General features: G+C 36.5%; 1 protein-coding gene across 1 annotated transcript in view; it reads left to right on the top strand.

Annotated features, from left to right (window-relative positions):
* The window catches only part of DNAH7 (dynein axonemal heavy chain 7), a 122273-nt gene that overhangs the window by 67026 nt on the left and 29794 nt on the right, over positions 1–25453 (top strand). The window contains exons 39-48 of the mRNA XM_075093902.1: positions 823–949; positions 1825–2044; positions 3249–4121; positions 4991–5220; positions 6817–7147; positions 10828–11174; positions 12464–12644; positions 13910–14095; positions 18047–18210; positions 25032–25186. Coding sequence (XP_074950003.1) covers positions 823–949; positions 1825–2044; positions 3249–4121; positions 4991–5220; positions 6817–7147; positions 10828–11174; positions 12464–12644; positions 13910–14095; positions 18047–18210; positions 25032–25186 — 2814 coding nt within the window. The remainder of the gene's footprint in view (positions 1–822; positions 950–1824; positions 2045–3248; positions 4122–4990; positions 5221–6816; positions 7148–10827; positions 11175–12463; positions 12645–13909; positions 14096–18046; positions 18211–25031; positions 25187–25453) is intronic.

A 25453-nucleotide genomic window follows, 5' to 3' on the forward strand; every position in this document is an offset into this window, starting at 1 on the left:
CCTAATAATAAATGAAAATCTGAAATTTTACACGTATATAGTGCTATTGAAGTGAATATAAAGCTATTTAAAGAACATTTAAAGCTATTTTGTTAGTTAGGTTTAATATTTGTATTGGGAAAGAATTATCTTTTGAGTAAAATTAATATTTATATCCGGGTAGCTTGTGTAATTTTGCCATCAGTACACATGTAAACTTCAAGAAGAATTTTAAACTGCTGTGTCTGAGGGATGACCTTAGGGTAGAAGGAAGCAGCATGTATTACTGGCCTTGTAGCATAAAATACTGAGATTCCTCAGCAGATACTAGTAACACATACGCAGTTAAATCTAGACAATCGCTAGTTCTGCTTGCACTCTCAGGTGGCTGAATGTGAGACAGCTCCAGGCCAGCAGTCTTTTAGTTTCATTAGTGCAGGGTCATACCTGAGCTACAAGTCACGTGTTTTACAAGAACGTACCATGCTAATTTGGTTGCCCTTAGCTATGCTCCTGATGTTGGGGATGGTAAATTGCCTGCTTCTCAACTACTTTTTTCTGATTTGCTGCTATAAGAAGGTTGAACACACTGAGCAGCCGCTTAACCCTGAATTCCAGACAGAAAGAGCAAGCATCCAATAAATTTCTGTTTCATGTCTCCTTGTTTCCATACATAACTTCATTGTCCAAATCACAGTCTAGGTTTATTACAAGGTGTGGTGCTTTTCAATGTAAGCCTGCTAGCTGAATCAAAGATGAATATTAGAAAAACATTCCTAGGCATTACTGTTTTGTTTTTACATTTTTCTGTTGGTTATAGTATTAATTCTGTCTAATATTTAGGTGGTGGTCGAAACCCAGTAACACCACGATTCTTGCGACACTTCAATACAGTTACTATTAATGAGTTTGATGATGAATCCATGTACACAATTTTTTCTAGAATCTTAGACTGGCATCTAAGAGTATGGTAAGTGACCTATATGTATTGGGAAAAATCAAAGCCAGTGTTTTAATTATGGTACTAGGGAGTCTCCAAGATATGTCTGTAGGGCACTGCTCTTGAAAAGAAATTACAATCTTTTAATATCCTGTGCCTTTTGAGTTATTTGTTACTCCACAGAGGAAGGCCTCATCTTAAAATACTCCAATGGTAAAGCTCTTGTCCTAAAATTTGTAACAGAGGTTTGGAGTAGCTGAGCCTAATTCAGTTAGTTGACATATTTCTGTAATACAGTGTTCTTTGATGTTTAATAAATAAGAATAAAGTTTGGTTAGTCATTACTCAAAGAGTAGAACTAGAAACTACTCTTAAATTTCATGTGGTTTGAGACGACTTACTCTTTCTTCGGCCTTTCAACACTGCATAATTTTTAATTCCATTATTAGGAATGGACTTCAACTTTAATTGTCTATCCATTCCGACAGCTAAGCCCAAAAAGACGCTCATATCCTGTTTCCAGACCAAGTTTGTGATTTGGAGGCTTCTGACCCTTTGAGGGAGAGAGGTCTGAGAAGAGAGTAAGGGCTGTTTGACCTGACTTCCCTGTTGCTGCTGTTAGTCATAAAAATGAGGGGGTAGAAGGGTATAATTAGCTCACATAGCCAAATTTGTCAGCATGTTCCAAAGTTACTAGATTTGATATGTGGAGTTAATCTGTTAATCCAGTGAGAGAACTAAGATTTGTAAAACTGCCTGCGGGAAAGTGTAATCATAGAACTTAAAAATTGGCATGAACTTATAAGAAATCAGCGTGCATATACACTATTATTTATTAATTCACATGCTAGTATGATGGAATTATGAGAATCATTCTGTTCTTACCACCTTTCATAACTTGTCAGTTATAGCTTTCCAACAGAATGTGTAGAACTGACTCCGCAAATTATTAATGGAACTATGCATGTGTATAAAGAAGCTATGAAGAATCTGCTTCCTACCCCAGCCAAATCTCACTATTTGTTCAATCTCCGTGACTTTTCACGTGTTATTCAAGGTGTTTGCCTGTCAAGGCCTGAAACAACAGAATCTGCAGGAATGATAAAACGTCTCTGGGTTCATGAGGTAAATCACATAATAGTAAGAAATTGTATTTATTATAAATAAAAAAAAGATGTGGATTTGTGTATTAATCTTTTTGTAATGCCATCTCCTATTGGCTAATAGCTGTGAATTGGTATTACACTCATGAGAAAGGATTTTGTACACTGTATGGGCAGAGGAAATCAGACTTTTTCAAAGTATGGATCGTATCTTAGTAGGCAAGTTGATACCTTCACTTTCATGTTATTATGTAGTCTCTGTTTGCTGCTTTGAATGCCTGCACAGTCCTTTCCGTTTCTTCTGTCCTTCCTCCAAAAACCAAAGCAACAGTGAGAACAACAGCAAGTAGTCCTAGGTCACTGGAAATTTTGAGTGATTTAAAGTTTGGTCCCTACTTCTGCACCCCCCTCCCTTCTGGGCTTCCTTTAGAAGAAATTCTTACACTTACTGTCTTCAGTCTATGCTTCCTCTCTTTCAGTCATAATAGGATAGGCACACTGAAACATCCCTTTTAAAAACAAGAGGGAAAAGCCCCATGTAGGTGATATGTGCTCTTTGGGACTTTTCCTGGAATGAAAGAAAGCAAGGTCATTGATAATGGTTGCTTTTTAAATATTTAGCTTTAGTTCATAGAATCAAATTGGCATAACGTGACCATGGAAAAGATCTTTGGTGATCATCTAGTCCATCATCCTTCCCCAAAGCAGGTTCACATAAAGAAAGGAACAGTAACTTTTGAAGTGCTTTCTTCTAAAAATTTAATGCAATTCCCTAAAGACGAAGGATGTTCAGACTTCTAGGCAATCTATTCAAGTTGTTCACTGTCTTTTTCATTAAAAATATTTTCTAATATCCATCTGCAGTCTTCTTTCTTGAAAGACAAACCCATAACTTAGCTAGCTCTATTGGAAAGACCAACATATTCCCTTCCTCTTTGCAGGAGCTTTTTATGCATTTATGTAATAACATTTATAAATACATATATGGGGGGGGTAGGTGTGTGTATGTATTCCATATGAGTTTTCACTTTAATTCAGAAGTAATATTCCTGGGCTCAACTGTTAAAATTAATTCTAAATATTTTGGTTTTTTCTACATAGTGAAGTTTAAGATAGTTTATATTTTGAAGCCTTTTTCAGAATTGTATTTGTTTTATTGTATTTAAAAGAAGTATAAATTCAATAGCAGAAGCAACTAGTAAAAGAATTACATTTTTATTACACAGGTTCTTAGAGTGTATTATGATCGCTTGGTGGATAATCCTGACCGGGCTTGGCTTGTTGGATTTATCCAAGAAGTAGTGAAAAATGACTTACATGAAGACTTTCATGAACTTTTCCAGAATCTGGACTTCAACAATGATGGCAGAGTGGAAGAAGATGACTTACGTAGCTTAATGTTTTGTGATTTTCATGACCCTAAGAGAGAGGACATTAAATACAGGGAGATTAGTGATGTGGATCAGTTGAGATTAGTTGTAGAGAGTCACCTTGAAGAGTTTAATAGCATGAGCAAAAAGCCAATGCAGCTTGTCTTGTTCCGATTTGCTATAGAACATATTTGTAGAATTTCCCGTATTCTGAAACAGCCTCGCAGCCATGCCCTCCTTGTTGGTGTTGGAGGTAGTGGTCGACAGTCTCTTACTCGATTAGCAGCCCATATGGCTGAATACAGCCTTTTTCAGGTTGAAATAACTAAAAGTTATGGTATCAATGAGTGGCATAAAGACTTAAAAGTCATATTAAGAAAATCTACTGAAGGGGAAATGCAGGGAGTTTTCTTGTTCACAGATACACAGATTAAAAAGGAGTCATTCTTAGAAGACATTAACAACTTACTCAATGCAGGGGAAGTGCCAAACCTCTTTGCAGTAGATGAGAAACAAGAAATTTGTGAACAAATGCGCCAAGTAGATCATCAATGGGACAGGACAAAGCAGACAGATGGCAGTCCTATAGCTCTTTTTAACATGTTTGTTGATCGCTGTAGAAATCAGCTTCATATAGTACTGGCAATGAGTCCCATTGGAGATGCTTTCCGTAACCGCCTTCGTAAATTTCCAGCTCTTGTCAACTGCTGCACACTAGATTGGTTTCAGGTAAAACCTAAAACTTTTTTGGGGCTTGTTATTCTAATGGAAATGCAATAGAAACATGACTTCAACCCTTTTTGTGGCAAGTAATTCTCTTTAGTGAAGTTAGCAGTGAAAAATATCTTGAATTTTCTTAGTGTCATGTTTTAAATTTTTTAGACCATTAGAACTGCTCTGACTGTAATAAAGGCCAGCATAGGCTGAATGCAAAATCATCAAGAAAATAACAGAATAACTGTCTGATTGTGGTATAAAAGTATAACTGAATGAACATAGTAATGTAGACATTACAGATTTAAATATGTAGTGTTTTCTTCTATTACCAGGACTACCAGAACCTAGTGTGCCAAAAAAGTTTGAAACCGAAATACTTGTCAAAAATACAGACACCTTTTGCTGTAGAACACCAGATTTTCCCCCCCACTACTCTGCAATAAAACTATACTCTATATGATAAGGTGCAAAAGACCTTAGAATATTTAAGATGTAGAATTTAATTATATACAGAATCTGCAGAACTTAATTTTTATCAAGTTTTAAAATGTACTGTATCTTTAAAGGTTATTTTGAAGAGGAAGAGCAGAGACAGTTATGGACACCTATGTACACACTGAAAATGCAAAATTTTCCTGCTAGTAACAGTATTTCTACTGGATGAAATAAGACAGTGGGCTTCAACTCAATCCCTTAAGTAGTTTGGTTCTTTCCAAATCTGTTATTGTCCTATTTGATGATTTTTTTTCATCATGAAGTAATTTCTCTGTGCCTTAGTCTCTTTATCTATGAAATGGGGAAAGATACTTTTTTGAAAAATGTTTTGAGATGTATAAGTGTGAAGTACTGAATAAGAGAAAGTATTTATTTGTTTGTTTTAGGCGTGGCCTGAAGATGCATTAGAAGCTGTTGCCTCTTGCTTCTTGGAAGATGTTGAAATGTCAAAAGAAACTCTAAGTGGGTGTATTGATATGTGTAAAAAGTTTCATACATCTACCATTGTTTTATCTGACTTGTACCGTGCAGAGCTTCAAAGACACAACTACGTTACACCTACTTCATACTTGGAATTAATCTCCACTTTTAAAAGTCTACTTGAAAAGAAACGCACGTAAGGATTTATAATGTGACCTTTTCTAGAGGAACCCAAGTTCACCAAAAACATTATTCTCTATCTCTTATAGCTAATCTGAACAAAAACAGTGAATTCGTTTTAGTTAATTTAAATTGACAGTGGTAGATGGATAAAATGTACTCTTAGGACATGTGCTTGCTTATTGGACAAAAGGTTTGACTTGGTGCTCAAAAATATACTTGCATTAGATCACTTCTAACATCCCTGCTGATGCTTCTATATGCCGATTATATACATTATGCTACCAGAGTAAATAATGCAGCCTGCTTACTCTGTGGTTCTCTGGAGGATGTAGGGAAGACGACATCTGGGAAACCAGCTTCCAAGTTGCTAGGTGCCATTGGCTTGCTAGCAGGGTTCAGCTGTGCTTTGCCTGTGCAGAAAGGACCTCTGTATGCATGTATACATTTGTTCTGTTCTCATGGCCGGTGAGGGAAAGCTCCTTTTATTTTCCTTCTCATTGATAATGCCACACCTCGAGTACTGTGTTCAGTTTTGGTCCCCTCAGTACAAGAAGGACATTGAGTTGCTGGAGTGTGTCCAGAGAAGGGCAACAAAACTGGTGAAGGATCTGGAGAGCAAGTCTTATGAGGAGAGGTTGAGGGAACTGGGGTTGCTTAGTCTGGAGGAGAGAAGGTTCAGGGGAGACCTTATTACTCTTTGCATCTACCTAAAAGGAGGCTATACTGAGGTGGGTGTTGGTCTCTTCTCCCAAGCAACTTGTGATAGGATGAGAGGAAATGGCTTCAAGCTGCATCAGGGGAGGTTTAGGTTGGATATTAGGAACAATTTTTTTACTGAAAGAGTGGTCAGGCATTGGAACAGGCTGCTCAGGGAGGTGGTAGAGTCTCCATCCCTGGATGTATTTAAAAGATGTGTAGACATGGCACTTCAGGGCATAGTTTAGGAGACATGGTAGTGTTGGGTAGATGGTTGGACTTGATGATATTAGAGGTCTTTTCCAACCTTAATGATTCTATGACAAGACGCTACCATAACAATTAAGACAAGTGCTTAACTTGATCAACAGGCCCTGTGAAACATTGCCTGCAGCAAGAAACTCCGGGAATAAAGGAATACAGTTTTAAATGTAGTGATCCAATGCCTTTGAAATTTCTTAATTCTGACACTCTTGGCTGTCCCCAGAGCCATTCACATTCTTCTCCTAAAATTATTATCCCAATTACATAAATCCTATTTTAACCTCATCTCAGCTAATAATTTTCGTGAGTGTATCCCCATGTCTTCCCTCTCCTTTTCTTGTCTGTTACTATGGTGCCATCTTAATTTTGTAGCTCCTGCCAACAAAAAGGCAGAAGCTTAAGAATCGCTTGGTTTCTTATAAGCTATGACTTATTTACCTATATCCTGATCTCTGAGTATACATGATAGAATAGTTAAAGACTAAGGCTCAAGTAATCCCTGCTATGTTTACTATTTGTTGCGTAAATAAAACAAGATTGGCAGGGCATTTGATTATTCATAGTGAGAAATCTGGGGAATGGATGGCAGTGAATGAAGTTATTAAGTACTGATAAAATACCTTTATAATAAAGTACTATTTCTTTTCAGTAAGGTGATGAAAATGAAAAGAAGATATGAAGTTGGCTTGGAGAAACTGAATTCTGCTGCATTTCAAGTAGCCTTGATGCAGTCTGAGCTGGAGGCTCTGCAACCTCAGTTACGGGAAGCTAGTAAGCAGGTTGATGAGATGATGGCCATTATTCAAAAAGAATCTTTGGAAGTAGCAAAAACAGAAAAAGTCGTGAAAGCTGATGAAGCAGTGGCAAATGAGCAGGCTATGGCTGCAAAAGCTATCAAAGAAGAATGTGATGCTGACTTAGCACAAGCCATGCCTTGTTTAGAAAGTGCTCTGGCTGCCCTTGACACTCTCACTGCACAGGTATGGTTAACAATGCATGTTTACACACTAGAGAGGTATTCAGATATACAAAAGCATGGAATATCTGCCTTTTCAGATTTTACATTACACTTGCACAGTTTTGTAATTTAGAAACTTCTTGAAATCTTTCAGTTTTAAAAAGCAAAATGTTACTCTATTTTCCAGTGAAAAAGCTATAAAGCTGAATTTTTATGGACTATGAGATCAAATATTATTCTAGACATTGTTAAATTCATAGTTATAAAAGTATTTTGATTCAACAATGGAGAAGTTAGAAAAAGCATGCTTTTCACTTTTATTCAGAACGTGGCAGCTTGTCATCTGATTTTTTAATATCCAGTGTTTCAGAGGCTAGAAATTTAATTTGAAATTCTATGTCTCCCTATGTTAAGAGACTACTTTTCATAACAGTATGACCGTGGAGGCATCTGCCTTTAGTTTCATGAATGTTCAGGTTTTCTTTGCCTGGATAATGTTTTGCTTATAGTGAGATGAAGGAAATCTCCCAGACTGTAAGAGTGAGGATGGACTATGTGCTCCAGCTGTTGTTGCAGAAAACAAGATTTTAAACAACGTTCAAGGAAACCTTAGATAGAAAGCAGATTGTTTGTTACCTACAGCTATTTCTTGGTATCAGAAGTTTTAGATTCTGGCATTGTCAGATTGTTGGCATGCTCTGTGAAAATAGTAGATGGCTACTTAGTCACTTCAAGGCAATTGCATTATACTTGTGAATAATAAGACAAGAGCGAGACTGTGAAGGCTAATGAAGTAATAATTCAGCTGCTGTCAATGCTTAGTGTATCCAAGCAGGAATTGTTATAATAAAAGAGGAAAAAAATAGAGTAGGAACTTCCAAAGAAAAAAGAGTTGCGTATTTTTTTTTCCTCAAAATATAGTTAAATAACATGATGAACACACACACAAAAAAAATCTGTTTGTAGGAGAGCTTAGAGTACCTGTACAGGAGTCTTGTTTTGGATTCACCCTTTCACTGGTGGAAAGCAGAGCAGGACACGTTGCAAATTGTGCCCATAAATCCGTGTACATAATGTGGAGATTAAGTGCTTTGTCTGGAGAAACAGACCTATACATAATTCAGTACTGCTAAAATGAGTATCTACAGCCAAAAGGAACTGTGTACCTCATGTGGCTTATTGTTCAGCAAGGATTAGAAAAAGTATAACAATTTTAAGTGTTACTTTGCTGTTGACATCTAAATTTTGTTGCAATACCCATACAAAGATGCTGAAATTTAGAACTAGGAGGAGACCTCTGGAAGTCACCTTCTTCCACCTGTAATCTGTTCCACTTTACACATTTATAATTAAGAAGATTTTACTGGTGTTTACTGTTAATGTAACTCATTACAACTTAACCTTGTTTTTCATCCTCTCCCTGCGGTCATGGTTCTTTATCTTTTATGCAATTAAAGACATTGGTCTCACTGCCTCCAGTTTTCTTTTCTATAAGCTAAGTAGTCACTATTCTTTTAGTCTTTTCTCATAAATCAAATAATCTTTTCTGGTTGTTCCTTCTGGACCTTCTCCATACATACACTTCCTGTGCATTGCCCAGAGCTGAACACAGTATTTCGGCTGTAGTTTTGCTGAATGCTGTGTAGAGGAGGATTATTGACACAGGTAGTTTGTCATCCATGCTAACAGCTGTATCATTTCTTGAAACTCACTATGAAATAATCATTGCTTTCCCTTTCTTTTCTTTTTTATTTTTGTAGTAGTTTTACTATACTTTTCCATTTCTGCAGTTTATGAAGATAATTTTCTCCTGTTATCTACTCCAATGTATTTGCATTTACTCTCAACTTTCTATCAGTTGGAAAAGTAATAAACTCTCTCCATGATTTTCCATCATTCATTTCAGTAATGAAAATACTGCATAGGTCTGGACCTGTGTGACCTTGGTCATATCTTTGCCGTGTTTTGACAGTGTTATCAATTGTGCTAGTCGCCTACTCACAGTTAACCTTTTAGAGACATCAGATGCAAAGAGCATTAACATTTTTACTCTATATGCTACTTACTTGTATCTCACCCTTTTCACTAAATACCTAGCCAGCACTTTTCTTGCTTTTCTATTACTGTATTTATAGAATTTTTCTTGTTACTATTCATATTGCTTTTAATTGCAGCTGAGTTTTAGCCTTTCAAATAGTCTCATACTCTGCTTACAACCCTTGGCCCTTGGATATATCAAGTAAATTTGTATTTGTCCTTAATGTTTCTTTTTGTTGGTTGGTTTTTTTGGTGTGGTGTTTTTTGGTTTTGTTCCCCACCCTCCCTGCGCCCCCCACCCCCACCCCTGGAATGACTGCCTAACTTTTACTGTTCTTCTCCAAGTCTCCAAGAACTTTCCTGGAGATCCCATCAGCCAGTTTTCTGACTGCCTCATTGAAATTCCCTGGCTTTACTTACCTGCTCTTGTTTCCCTCTCCTGAACACTTGTGCAGTTTTGTTGTTTGGTTTTCTTTTGTGTGTGTGTTTTTTTGTTTGTTTATTTTACAAAAAAAGAAAAGCTTGTAGGTCCAGGAACCGTCGTTCACAGTTTCAAGGAAATAATTTTTTTTTCATCTAGTCTTAACAGTTCTCTGGCTTTTGTGGCACAAATGAATACTCCTTGGAGCTCAAAAGATTCTATCCATGTTGCCAAGGTTTTAGACCACAAAGAAACCATGGGAAAGCTCTCAAAATCTAACACCAGTTGGGAAAATAAATATGAGAATCTAGAAATCTTTTAATTTATTAAAGTATGTATTCTCTGAGAAAAGATCTTAGAAAGAATATTTGAATTACCATGTAGAGTTATTCTTTGGGAAGAATAAGAGAGATTATTTTCTGTAAATCTTTATTTTACAAAACTCTTCCTTAATTAGTTGGATATATATGTGTAGAAATGTTTAATTCTTTTATATTATTATTTGATATTTGAAGTTTAAACTTTTCCTATTCATTTCCTGCTACTTCTTATAATGTCAGTACTTCTTCCTCAATAGTTTTCTTCCTTTTTGCTGCCTCTTCCCTTATTCAGCTCACTCTGGGAGTTTAGTAACTCACCAAAATACTAATTGATTTATTTTCATGATTGGAGAGCATAGATCTTTAGTTATGGTTTGAAAGCTGGTTTTACCCTATGTTACCTTAAATCTGGTAATCCACTGCTCATGTCATCCTGTAACCTTGAACGTATTGTGTTAGAGCCTAAACTGAAGAGTAGAGCATAACACTGGAACATCTGACCTCCATAACTGAGGTGCAATTCCCACTATGGAATTAGGAGCAGAAAAAGTACAACTGAAAATTAATTACAGATAAAAATTTTTCATGTCCTCTAAACTGATTGTTGACTAGATTTCAGATATTTTTGTTCGGATGTCATTGTTAGTTCAGCCTGCATAGCATCTTAAAGAAAGGACTATAAATAATGGAAAGAAATGAAATAAAAATTTTGCAAAAAGAAAATGAGATATATATGCATGGACTATGCACGCTTGTGCTACGAACTTGAGATTACAGTGTATTTAAAATTATCGTGTGAGAATAGCAAATGTGTATGGAAAAATATTATCTTTACATAGAAAGGGTTATTATTTCTATTGTAATAGAAGAATTAATCCACCTATGTTCAGAGTTCTGAAGGTGTTTTTTAATTATTATTTTAAGGATATTACAGTGATTAAGTCCATGAAGAGTCCTCCTGCTGGTGTCAAGCTTGTAATGGAAGCTATATGCATCCTTAAAGGCATCAAAGCAGATAGGATTCCAGATCCAACAGGTTCTGGAAAAAAAATTGAAGACTTCTGGGGTCCTGCTAAAAGACTTCTGGGTGACATAAGATTTCTTCAGTCTCTTCATGAATATGACAAGGATAACATTCCCCCAGCTTACATGGCTATCATAAGAAAACAGTATCTTACAAATCCTGAGTTTGTACCAGACAAGATTCGAAATGCTTCCATGGCAGCAGAGGGTCTGTGCAAATGGGTCATAGCCGTGGAGTTTTACGATACGTAAGTATGGATAAAAATAAAAAAAAAAGGTTACAATTAATTTGATTAAAGAAATCAGTTTCTTTTAACGCGGAAAGAGATGTATAATTATTTCTATTAGGGCTCTTGTGCAAACAAGCAGTCATAAGGATTCATTCATGTAAGATACCTGCTATTAAGGCGTAGAGCCTGATTTTCAGTTCTGAATTTGTCTAAGAAGGGATGAGAGCAATATGTTCAGTTAGCAAATAAAGGTAACTTCCATTTAGAGTGTTGCACAAAATAGAGGCATTATTGAAATATCTTTGGAATTTTCTGACAGTCATATCAAACCTGAAGGATATATTTTTTTTTTACACATTCTGTTTGGTGCCTGAAAAAGTGTGCTTATTTTTATGATATTTCCTAATTGGAAACACCTGGAACTCACATTTAACGTTATCTCAGCACTGGGCAACTAAGGTCAACTTGCAATTTGAAAGCTGAGCCACAGTGAGCAGCGCATGCCTTCATCTGAGAAGGGTATTTTGTTACTTGACAAAAAGATTAGTAAATGCATACTTGGTAGAGCGCTCAATTTGAGAACAGCTTTTAACAAATACCAATTGTTAGAGAGAAAATTAACTAAAAAGGTGGACCTTAAAGGAGATCTGCAATTTACACCAGTAGGGGAGGGGGTTCATTAATTATGAGGCTAATACCTGTGAAATACTGTTTCAGTTGAGCATAGGGGCATTCTAGCATATTTTCTTGCTTGTTGTTTTTGGAAAGATAAACAATATAATTTCAGTAATATGCTACTTCCAATATTCTCCTCACAAAAACGTATTTGTAAAAGATTGAAATACTCCAAACTGAAAAATAGATCCTTGGATTTGAAAAGCTGTTTATTTTCTTCTTTCATTTTGTGTACGCAGTTGGCTTTATGTGTGGATAGAGTGTCTGTGAGTGTTATTTAATATATACGATTATCTGTATATTTCTAATGTCACAAATTCATAATGGATTCTAAATTGTGATCAAGTGGGACACACAGTTTGGAAGCATAACCCTTTTTACTTTGAATTGTTACCTGTTACTACGTAAAAATTTGCAGACGCTGCATAAATCAGTCAGTCTCAGCACTGAAACAAATGATGAAGTAAAAACCAGTTATCTTCAGATATCATCAGATTATGAAATGGAATACCGCATAAGCTACTGAGATGCTGAGGTTTCCCTTCATCTTTCTTATGTTCATGTTTTTAATAGTAGCTCTGGAGTGAGGGTGTATCTTTCAGATGTTCAATTTATTATTTGACTTTATTTAGAGTGACAAAAAATGTTGCACCCAAAAAGCTGAAGCTGAATCAAGCTGAAGGAAAATTAAAGATTGCTATGGATGGTCTAAGAAAAAAACAAGAAGACCTGAGGGAGGTTCAGGATAAATTGGCTGTACTGCAACAGACACTGGAATCCAAGAAACAGGAGAAGGCTGACTTAGAAAATCAGGTATATGATGCAAAAGAGGAAGTATTGTTCTACTGATATCCAGAAAAGTAATTTAAAATTTGCTTCTTTGTCAAATGGTATTTTTCCTTTTAACTGCCAGTATGTCGAACAAGTCATACTTTTAAAACCATATTTTTATTTTGGTGTAGTGGTTTTGAAGTTAAAAATGGGCAAAGAATGCGGCATAAATTCTTTAAAGTAATAGAAAACGTAGATGTTATGAATTTATGAACTGATGTCCATCTCCTACATCCTCACTCATATCTGCTTTCTTGTGAGGAGATAAATTTTCAGTGATTGTACTGAGTGTCGGTACTTTTAAAGTGTTGAAAGTTTATTTACGCCTTCTGTGCTAATGGAACTTTGAGAGTGTCTGTTCCTGACTGCTAAATAGCTGTTATGTGTGCAGAAATAGGCAGCATTTAGAAGATGGTATTTTTTATTTTAAGATTTGCAGTACATCATCTTGAGCTTTTTTTACAAAAATAGTATCAGAATTTGAAATGGAGTCTTTTTTCCTGTCTGTAGTTAAACTCAGCTCTTTGTGTGTTTCTTCTGCATCCTGATAACGGTTTGGAAGTAGAAGGGAGGGATAAACTGCACAAGCAGTTTGTCACTGTGGTGTAAATTTGCTGCTATGGTTACCAGAAGAGAGGGAGTATTGTAACAGCAGCAAGAGTTGGCATAATTTTCCTCCTATCCCATGGCTGAAATGTGTCTCCACTAGATAGTAAAGAATTCTAGCAGAGCTGGATTAAATTCCTGTTAAATCTCTCTCTCTTTTTTTTTTTTTTTTTTTTTTAAAGGTTATAAACATGCCTGGAAAGATGGCTTAGTTAAAAAACTGACAACAGAACTGCAGATTATGTATTCATAAGGATGTTATTTTGCAGAAAAGAACTTACCTACTTTTATGAGACAGTGATCTCTTTAAGATGTTTTTGTTTCTCTTATGACATGTATATTATTTCCTTGACTATTAATATTTTCCAGGTCACATGAAGAGCTATTTTGAATTGTATGTTTTATACTGGTCATCTTCATTTATTTGGATGACAATGTAACTGAATAGACTTCATGTGCTGGTACTGAGATTGTTTTTGTATTTTAAACATTTCCATTATATTAAGGTGTTTTTCTCTTCAATGAAATTACTTAAGAAATCGTCTGCGTGGGAAAATAATTCTTGAATAATTTTAATATTTCTAAAATGTTTTTAAAGAGATCATGTATTATAATCAGCAATTTTTTTTTTTCATTCTGAGGTTGACTTATGCAGCAAAAAACTACAGCGAGCAGAACAATTGATTGGTGGCCTTGGGGGTGAGAAAACTCGCTGGCATGAGACTGCTGTGGACCTGGGAAGGCAGTACATCAATTTGACTGGAGATATACTTATTTCATCAGGAATTGTAGCTTACCTAGGAGCCTTTACATCCAGCTACAGACAAGTAATATCTACAGTTATTTTGTCCCCATGTTTTGTAATGATATAAATTTTATTAATTTTTCTTGTAATAAAAAGTTTGTATTTGTATATTATGTTTTAATAGAATTCATAAGTTGAACTGAAACTGAATTGTAGGATTTTGAGTTTTGTTGCTTAGACCTGGGAGAAATTCTTCATTCTCCTGTAAAGTACTTACTGCTGTGTGAAGCATGGAGTCCTTTGGTTGCTTTTCTTCTCAAAGCAATTGCCAGTAACTTAATACCTCATGGCTCTGGTTACTCCTATTCCATTCAAGGCCTAAATTCCCCTTAACTTCAAAGGGAGCTTTGGCTGGAACTCAAGAAAAAAAAGGAGAGCTTACCACCTTTGGAAGAAGGGGCAGGTGACTCAGGAGGACTACAAGGATGTGAGGTTATGCAGGGAAAAGATTAGGAAGGTAAAGGCCCAGCTGGAACTTGAACTAGCTGCCACCATTAAAGATGATAACAAAAAATATTTTTATAAATACATTAGTGACAAAAGGAGGGCCAGGGAGGATCTCCCTCCTTTGTTGGATGTGGAAGGTAACCTTGCCACGAAAGATGAGGAGAAGGCTGAGGTACTTAATGCTTTCTTTGCCTCAGTCTTTAATAGTCAGACTGGTCATCTTCAGGGTTGTCAGGCCCCTGTGTTGGGAGATGGAGACAGTATGCAGAATGAAGTCCCAGTTGTTGAAGAGGTGGCAGTCACCGACCTGCTCCTTCACCTGGATGTTCACAAGTCCATGGGGCCGGATGGGATCCACCCAAGGATACTGAGGGAGCTGGCAGAGGAGCTCACAAAGCCACTCTCCATCATTTATCAGCAGTCTTGGTCAACCGGGGAGGTCCCAGATGACTGGAAACTAGCAAATGTGACATCCCTCGACAAGGAGGGTTGGAAGGAGGATCCGGGGAACTACGGGCCTGTCAGCCTGACCTCGGTGCCGGGAAAGGTCATGGAGCAGATCATCTTGAATACCATTATGCAGCACATGCGGGGCACCCAGGGGATCGGGCTCAGCCAGCATGGGTTTATGAAAGGGAGGTCCTGCCTCACTAACTTGGTCTCCTCCTATGATAAGGTGACCTGCTTAGTGGATGAGGGGAAGGCTGTGGATATTGTCTACTTGGACTTTAGTAAGGCCTTTGGCATTGTCTCCCACAGCATTCTCCTGGAGAAGGTGGCTGCTCACGGTTTGGGCAAGTGCACTCTGCGCTGGGTTAAAAACTGGCTGGATGGCTGAGCCCAGAGAGTGGTAGTGAATGGAGTCAAATCTGGTTGGCGGCCAGTCAGGAGTGGCGTTCCCCAGGGCTCAGTGTTGGGGCCAGTCCTGTTCAATATCTTCACTGATGGTCTGGATGAGGGGATTGAGTGCACCCTCAGTAAGTTTGCAGACGACACCAAGCTGGAGGGCAGGAAGGCCCTGCAGAGGGACCTGGACAGGCTGGATCGTTGGGCTGGAGCCAATGGTATGAGATTCAACAAGGCCAAGTGCCAGGTCCTGCACTTGGATCACAACAACCCCATGCAACGCTACAGGCTTGGGGAGGAGTGGCTGGAGAGCTGCCTGGAGGAAAATGATCTGCGGGTGTTGGTTGACAGCCGGCCGCACCTTGAGTACTGTGTTCAGTTTTGGTCCCCTCAGTACAAGAAGGCCATTGAGGTGCTGGAGTGTGCCCAGGGAAGGGCAACAAAGTTGGTGAAGGGTCTAGAGAACAAGTCTTATGAGGAGCGGCTGAGGGAATTGGGGTTGTTTAGCCCAGAGAAGAGGAGGCTGAGGGGAGACCTTATCGCTCTCTGCAACTACGTGAAAGGAGGTTGTAGCGAGGCGGGGGTTGGTCTCTTCTCCCTAGTAACAAGCGACAGGATGAGAGGAAATGGCCTCAAGCTGTGCCAGGGGAAGTTTAGGTTGGATATTAGGAAAAACTTCTTCACCGAAAGGGTTGTCAGGCATTGGAACAGGCTGCCCAGGGAGGTGGTGGAGTCTCCATCCCTGGAGGTATTTAAAAGAAGGGCAGATGTGGTGCTTGAGGATATGGTTTATTGGTGGACTTAGCAGTGATAGGTTAGCGGTTGGACTCAATGATCTTAAGGGTCTTTTCCAACCTTAACAATTCTATGATTTTATGAAAACAGAATTAGCTTCTATTTCATGCAGCAGCACAGTTAAGCAAGTTCTGAAAGTGGAGTAATTCTGTACAAAAAGAGACAAAAGATACAGCAGCTCAATAACATAGCAGATTTGTGCCTGCAAATCTTAGTGAAATAAATGGAAATTCTGAATAAAAAAACTTTGACATGGCAGCTGATTTTAGATATAACAATTTTTGGATGATAAAGCCTGACTTTGAAAGTTTTTGAACATCAGAAGCTGCCACTGAATTCAGCTGAAGAAATTAATGCCCATTTCTTTTGAAAATCAGGTCCAGGGTATCAAAAATTGCTAAAGATTAAGGCAGAGGAAAAAAATCGATGTACTTCATTCGAATATAGAATTTGGATAGAATCATTATTGCCACTTTTCCTTCAATGTTTTGAATCCTTCCTTTTTCCATTTTTATTCACAAAATTTTGTACTGTTCTTTCAAACTATTTTTTTCTTCATAATGTCCATGTTGTGATGTTACTATTTCAAAACTTTATAGAGTGACAGTTTATGGTTTGAGTATTTATAGCGTAAATAAATAGTCAGTAGTTTTTACAATTCCAAATTACATAATTTTGAGACAATGTTTTCTCTTAGGCTTAAAACTTGCATTGTGTATAATATTGTCTCTGGGTAGGTAGGAGTACTTTTGGTGAAACAACTTAAGGGGTGTTGAACTGTACTCCATGCAAGTGTAGATACAGGTGCAGATGACGTTCATAAAAGGCAGAGACAGCTGCATGATTATTCACTAAAAATGAATACATACTGGTTTCATCTGAAAAGTTTAGTGTAATTTCATTCTGTCTGACTGCATAGAGTTTCTTTCTCTGTGCAGCAGTAGGTATGGATTCATACTCTCATAATTGTGCAGGCACGTATTAGTTATGTATCTCTTTCAGAAATTGTTGGACAGCATAATCACTTTTTTGCAGGTCTTCATTTCATCTGCTGCTATGTTGATTGTTGTTTTTGCCCCCCCACCCCCCCCCCCCCATTTTTCATAAGAGGAAAAGATATATGTTGGAATATCAACTTTGTTTTATGCAAATTGATGAATCCTTCATTCACCATCTCTGAATGTCTTTAGCACTTAGACCATTTCCCTTAATGCTGCATTTCTGCATTTTGTTGCTTGAGGCTTTGCCAGCTAACTTTTAGTTCAGAATAGTACAGCATACTTCTTTGACCTTATATGTAGCTTTCATCCAAGATTGTGCCTTTCATATGAACTTGCTATTTCTATATGTTTTTCTTCTTTAGAAGCATTCTTCCTAGTGGAATATGCTTTTTGGCTTACATATTCAAAGGTGTGTGTCTTCATTATTATTATGCACTACACAAACATGTAGTTTACACAACTGTAGTGAGTTAGATGATACAGGGAACAGTGAGAAGTGACTCCAAATGATTGTTAAGTCCTGACAAGTGCTCATTATGTGTGTCCTCAGAGTCAAATAAGGAAGATTTTTTTTTTGTTATTAGAATATGTGCATTTGTTCTTCACTCATTTTATAGTATAGGAGACTACTGCTGAAATGGTAAATAAAATCATACCAAGGCTCTGACTAATAGACTTACATTTCATATATAGAAATCACATACAAAGATGTTTTTAGAGACATTTTCAGACGTTTCATACAGAAGCATGAGTTTCCATTTGAAGTATAGTGATCTTGTATGTAGCAACTGTTATGGGAAATGGGTTGTAAAGTGCATTTTTAATAGTTTGAAAATTTTGTGAATTACAGAACTTCAGTTAATATTTGTTTTCTTCTTATCTAGATGCAAACTAAAGAGTGGGTATTGCTATGTAAAACAAAAGACATACCTTGTTCTGATGATTTTTCCTTAACAAATACCCTGGGAGAACCAGTGGAAATCAGAGCTTGGAATATTGCTGGACTACCTTCTGACATGTTTTCTATTGATAATGCCATCATTATTTCGTAAGTAAAAAAAAAAAAAAAAAAAGAAAAAACATTACGATGCATAATTTTCATTAAATAGCTTCTTTCAACATGCTTTTCAGTTGTTATTTTTATAGACAGTTTTCTTCTGTATATCCAGGTTAACAACCAGAGTTATAAAATGACTAATGTTGTCATGGTTCAGCCCCAGTCAGCAACTGAACATGACACAGTCGCTTGCTCACTACCCCTGGTGGGATCAGGGAGAGAATCAGAAGAGTAAAAGTAAGAAAACTCGTGGGTTGAGATAAAGACAGTTTAACAGGTAAAGCAAAAGATGCATGCGCAAGCAAAGCAAAACAAGGAATTCATTCATTACTTCCCATTGGCAGGCAGGTGTTCAGCCATCTCCAGGAAAGCAGGGCTCCATCAACCGTAACAGTTACTTGGGAAGACAAAATGCCATAACTCTGAACATCCCTCGCTTCTCTCTTCTTCTCCCAGCTTTATATGCTGAGCATGATATCATATGCTATGGAATATCCCTCGGGTCAGTTGGGGTCAGCTGCCCCAGCTGTGCCCCCTCCCAGCTTCTTGTGCCCCTAGCAGAGCATAGGGAACTGAAAAAGTCCTTGACTAGTGCAAGCACTACTTAGCAACAACTAAAACATCCCATTAGCAACAGTGTTTTCAACACAAGTCCAGAACATAGCCCCATGCTGGCTACTATGAAGAAAATTAACTCTATCGCAGCTAAAGCCATGACAAATGTTTAAATTTATAAGAAAGACTAATAACACTTTTTAACTTTATAAAGTTCTTAAATGTGTGAATTCACTCCGCTCCTTTTTAACTTCTGTGGATTGCTATAATGATACCTTTCCCTCCCCCCCCCCCTTTTTTTTTTCCTTTTTACAAACATGCTGCACACTGGATTCAGTTTGCAACATCCTAAAATGCTTTAGGAATAGAATTTTGAATACTATTCTTGCATAATCAGTAGATATGGAAGTAATTCTCCTTTAAGAAGTTAAAAGGTCTAATTTTAAAGAAATATGCTGGCATCTGGTGCTACCAAGAGCTACTGAAGATTATTTTGCTAATTTTTCTATGAGAATGACACACTTTTCCCCTAAGCTGGCACTCGAAATACTATAGATAATGTCTTGATTACTTGTCTATAAACAGTTTCCCAGTTTTTGTTGCCAACTGGTAGGAGATTTTAACATGCAGGCTTGTAACATATTTAGTGTATAAAGCCCAGACATTTTGGAAGTGTTGGTTTGTACACTGATGCACTGAATATTTGTTTTGCTAGGGCACAGTAACAAAAAACCAACAAAAGGCCAAGGCCCATGTATATCTTCTACAGAAGGCGGTAAAGGAGGTGCAAAAAGTTAGAATGGAGAGAATTTCTAATCCCCTTCCTTACAGAGGGTGATCCCAACCAGCTCTTGCCAGTTTCTTCCTCCGTTTCTTGCCTTTTATTCTATGTACTGCTAAACTGCTTCAATAAGAAAAGGTGAGATAGGCCTTCGCTGCAGTAACCCCTGATTTCAGAAAGGTGAGGATTCTCATCTTGTCAGGCAGTTGGGAGTTAGATGTGGGTCTTCCTTATCCATGTGATAATTTTAGATACTGGATGAAGGGTGGAAAGGTGTATCTATACTGACAATTTGGAGTCTGTTTTCCTCAGGGCCTTGTTACCCTAACTGTCAATGCTTCATTCAGAACAGTCATTCCTAGGATTCCTTCTGGAGCAGAACAACATGGCATATTCCTAGAAAAAAGCAGAGAGCACTTTGATTTTTGGGTTAGTGTAGGGACTTTTAAGTAGGCATTATGAATGGGGTGCCACAAAGTCTTCCTTGCACCCAGTCCAGTCCCCAAAGAACTTTTAAAAAAATTATTAAAATATGAATTCATAGCAGAGACTTGATTACATCATTGGAGTGCTGGAATTTACTAAATACTATTTATAGTTAAAAACGTGGCAGTTTCAATTGTTGCTCCCTGTTGTCATGTGGATAGTATGACAGTAGTTTTATCACGAGTTGAAGAAAGTTCTGATGAGGGAAGAAGGTTTTATATTTAATTTTGAAATCCCGCCCCCATCTTTTTTTTTAAAATTTTCCCTTTTGTAATTATCTTAAGCAGCATCCAAAGAAAATACTTTGACTTCATCTAATGATACATTGTTTGATCTAAAACATCTTTGAAAATTCTGCATGTTTAAAGATATTCTTCTTTGAAAAGTGAAACAGATTCTGAAATCTCAAAATTCCTCATAGAAAGGAAATATGGATCCCATGAACTCTAAATCTAATATTATTGCCTTTCACTTTTAAGATGATTCTGTGTTCTTATGAGGTGTTCTAATATGCGCAGATCTGTGTCTCACATCAACCACTAGAATTACGCTTGTCTGGGCAGAGTTCATCTGACAATCTATCAACGTCGCAATCAGTGCAAACATCAGTGATTTGTATGACAACGTATAGTATGGGAACTGACAGTGTTAATGTTTAACGTTTTAACATCTAGAAATACCTACAGCTTACTAGTGATAGCTTTAGATTAATATGCCTACTGATGACTGAGATATGTATGGCCCTGACAGTTTTGTTAAATACAGAGCTGGGTGCTTACAATAGGCTAAACTTTGTGAGATTGCATAAGCAGTTATGATTTTCATTTGGACTTGTGTTTGTTATGACTGTAAACAAAGAACCACTCAGTTCTGTCCGGTATGGTTGCTGATGCATTGCTGCTGACTTGTAGCTTTTAGGTTTTGTTCTTAGCACAGCTGAAGCTGAATTGACTGTGGAACAATGTTGCTTTAACTGTTTTTCTGTTTGTGACTGCTACCCACTTACTTCATGTCTGTTGGTCCCCTTTTCTGTGTAATGAATAAATAATTCTTATAATTCTTTTCCACAGCCAGGTTAATGGTTATCAAGTCTATGATAACATGTACCTAACATCTATGCATCTTTTTTGCAGTATGCTACTGCAGAAACTTACTAATATAAATCTTTAATTTTTGCTACTGTTTACATGAAAATTCTTCTCACTGTTTGAGGAGTCTAATGTTGTATAGCACTGGTGAATGAATACTTCTTTTACTGTACAGTGAATGTTAGGTTTTTACACATAACTGAAATTGTATGTTATCAGGTGAAACTTTGGAAGCATATATGTGTGGATAATACTTCAGCTTTGGCAACCGGATAGGTGACAAAGTGCAAAATGAAACAGATATGACAAAATTAATGCGCTAGCTAAAGAACCTCAACGTACTTTAATTTGACTTCAAAAATTGGCATTGATTGTACTTCTGGAAGCAAAAATGCTTACTGAAGTTAGAAGGATGTATGCTGGGATTATGGTTGTAAATGTAACTTTTTAAAGGTAATTGCTGTATTAATAATTCAATCACTCAGGCTAAACAGTTGACAAATGTTAATAAATTCAACATTTCTACAGTACATCCTAACACTTGACTTTTACAAATCTTTGATAAAAATTCTCTTTTAGCTAATGGAAAGATGATTAGCATTTTAAAACTAAATAATGATAGCTTTTAATTTTGAAATGTGAGATAGAATATACCTCAAATTGATGATATATATTATGCCTGTAGTTATGATTTTATGGCTAGATGAATTTTATATTAGGACCCCAGGAACCATATAAAATGCAACCCAAGCTTTTTATAACAATTTTTTTTAAAAGCAGAATTAGAATGCTATTCAAGGATAATTTGCAAACATACACAGTGACTGCTTAGTCATTCCCATCAACAAAGAAGGATTTTGTTGTTGATGAAAGCTATGTGTGTTTGGCTGTTATCAGAGAACCATTCTTTAGTTATTCAGTCTTAAGTATTTCCTGTCTGTTGTACAGTAAGACTGAAATGGGATATGCTGAAAATAATACGTGAATGAAACTTCGGAGTATTTAGGAAACAAAATACATGCTGTAGGTTTTGGCTGAGGTTTCCTCAAATCTTAAATTCCTGTTTTAAAATAAGAACAAGCAAAATTATTATGAGCATTATATAAATGTAGTCTGGTTTAGAATGTACTTAACATGTATGTTTACTACGTTCAGTTTACAGTTTGCAATTGCTATATCACCTTGTATCATTTTACTCTTAAAATCACCTGGCTATATATCCTTTGGGGTCTCTCTTTGGGTTCTCACAAGCAACTGAACAACCTAGCAATTTGGGAGGTCAGCAATTCTTTCAGTACACTTTGGATCCATTGGTGAACACTGTTACCTACTGCAAGATTGTCTTCTGACGCTGCTGATGCCACTGCCTCTTCTGACAGATCTTCAGATTTCGAACCCTCTGCTTCTCTAGACCTATGTGTTACCAAATTTGTCATTATCTGTATTTATCAAATTATTCAAAATACTTGTAACTTTACAAAGCCCACATTTTAACTTGCTTAATGTCTGCTTAGATATTGCTTAGATATTACACTGTCCTGGTGGATTACAAATGCATTTCCTGAATCTCTCAATGCATTTTACCTGTGAAAGCTTTCTTCCTTCATGGGTAGATTGGACATGGTCTCTTCCAGTTGACCCATTTTCTTAAATGATATCTACATCTAAACAAGGGAGAAGAAAGCCATCCTCCTTTAGCTGGTGAATGGTCACTCCCAAGTGTAGTTTGTGATCCATAACACAGAAGGAACCTCTGTAGCATCCCATGTATAATCTCAGGCTACTGCCACACATGGTAGATTTCTTTTCCAAAACTTTCTTTCCTAAACTTCTGCTATCTTGCTTCCAAAATCTCCATTTTCAGTCCAAAGAACCTAAGGTGCTTGTGCTCCCTATTTTCATATATATTCCTTATTCTAGGGGATTGCATTTATTTGGGCACATTTTATTGTGCAGAGTTTCTGCAAGCAGGATCAGTCTTTTTTTCTGACTACAGACTTATTTTTTCACTAATATGCATACAAGATAGGACTAACACTTCTAAGCTAAACATCAGTTTGCTCATAACTACATCAGGAACACTTTATAAGTTTGTGCGTGCCAGAAGGCTGCCACTGAGGTACGAAAATGTCAGCTTCTGTTGCATTTTGGAAAGGACTGGTTGAAACTCGATCTTGCTAAGCTGCTAGATCTGATATCGGTTGCCAAAAAACCAAAAAACAGTCTCTGTTTTTTTCTTCTTTCCCAAGTTCCATAACTTCTTGTGAGTCACTATTGCCAAGCAACCAACTTCCCTTTCAGCTTGGTTTTCATTTTTTATATCTTACATAGTTTTGCTTAAAAAAAATTTTCAGTATTGATAATCGAGTAATACAGCTGTGCTTCACAGAACTGTATCTGAGTCACAGATAGCTGAACCCTTGGATTATGGGTTACATGCATGTTATTATGATTTATTTTATTTACAAATGTATAAATAGGCCTTACAACTACACATAGTCCTTAATAAGAAATTTATGGAGTAGAAACTGTAACAGAGACTATAAAGGATTCTCTTTCTTAAACTGTGCTTTACCTGTTTTAAAATTACTCTCTTGAAAGAAGATCAAGGTTGCTAATGTGTTACACAGTTTTGCCTGCCAGCAATTTTAAAACTATTAAGCCTGTAAGAACTTAGATGACATTGAACTAAGTTTATCTGAGCATTGTCTTTGAGAAGTTACGCTATATCTACAACTACTTGTTCTGTACCTTTTTCTAATTCAAGGCTTATCGCTTTCTGTTGACAATTTATGGAAACCTTTCATAAAACATTACTCTAAGAAAAGGTATGTTTGACGATCAGAAAAAAATTATATTGTCTTTTACCTAATTGCATGCATTTCATCTTAGTATTTTTAAGGAAAATAAGAATATGGACGCAGACACATTTACATTGCAAGTTTTATTTGTGAATCACAATTTTTCAAGAGAGGTTCAATTTCATTAAAAAAGATTAATAATAAATAATTTGTCAGTGTCATTGTGCGTAAGCTAACTTGTAATAATGATAGAGGCCTAAAAGTAGTCTAAAAGATTTATTTTTATGCTGAATCTGGAAAAAAAGGTATTGCTGTTTTTTTCCTTCCAGTAGTAAACTATATTATATCTCCTGAACGACTGGAATCTGACTGGGCCTCTTGATCCAGATTTTTAGGACTACCTTTATTTTGGAATTCTCACTTCTGCCTGCTTAGATGTTTTTTAATTTAGGTGATTATTGCTGTAATTGTAATTCCCATTAAAATGTGTCACTAGTCTTAGATACCTTGGTAATATAACTTCATGTGGTAGACAATATTGTAAAAAAAAAAAAAAAAAAAAAAAAATCTGTGAAGTAGTAACTGAATCTGCCAAAAATAAAATCCAGAAGTTCTTTGTGTCCATTGCTGCTTAAAGATTAGGGATTAAAAGGTAGATACATTTGAATCTGCTCATATATTTCCCTTTATACTAACTCTAAAATGTCTCTTCAGTGGAAAATTACATCTGTTTTCCCCTGCAAATGCTCAATTATGCACATGATGTTGTTAAAACTGATCAAAATTTCAAAACTTAGTGTGATCTTTTTATTTTGAAAGTGTTATAAGATTAAATGTGATTAAACTCTCTAGGAAGTAAGAAGTCTTATTCTAAGTACTTTATTTGAAAAAGAATTATTTTTTGTAAACAAAGAACTTTGATTCATCTATCTCCAGTTAAACTCATCAAGGATTATACCTGAGTATGTGCCTACTACGATTTCATACTGATGCACTTTTGTTTTAATGATGAAAAGGAATAAATTGCCTTAAGGCGTACTTTGAGGTAAACTTTTGAAGAACTTATATTTCAGTTTAGAAAGATTGTATTTTTCCTTTCAGTAATGCAAGAAGATGGCCTCTGATGATAGATCCTCAGGGTCAAGCAAATAAATGGATAAAGAATATGGAAAAAGCCAATAGTTTGCATATAATAAAACTCACCGACCCTCAATTTGTTACAACACTGGAAAATTGCATTCAGTTTGGCAGTCCTGGTAGGTCAATGACTAATGAAAGTGTAAATTACAGAAGAACCTGGAGGGGGCATAATTAGCTAACAAATGTAACTCCAGTGAGTATCACATGCTCTCATAGTTAAGGAAAACAGAGAAATTTTTTTCTCATTTTGAATCAAATTAGTACTATAGTAATTGAAATACTCACACCAGGTTATAAGATACTTCTTAGCACAATACACAATGCAATACAATATAGTACTCTGTTTAATATGTATCTTTTAATTCTTTTATGAGATTTGCCAT

The sequence above is a fragment of the Phalacrocorax aristotelis genome, chromosome 5, assembly GCF_949628215.1.
Source record: "Phalacrocorax aristotelis chromosome 5, bGulAri2.1, whole genome shotgun sequence".
In the NCBI taxonomy this organism is placed as follows: Eukaryota; Metazoa; Chordata; class Aves; order Suliformes; family Phalacrocoracidae; genus Phalacrocorax; species Phalacrocorax aristotelis.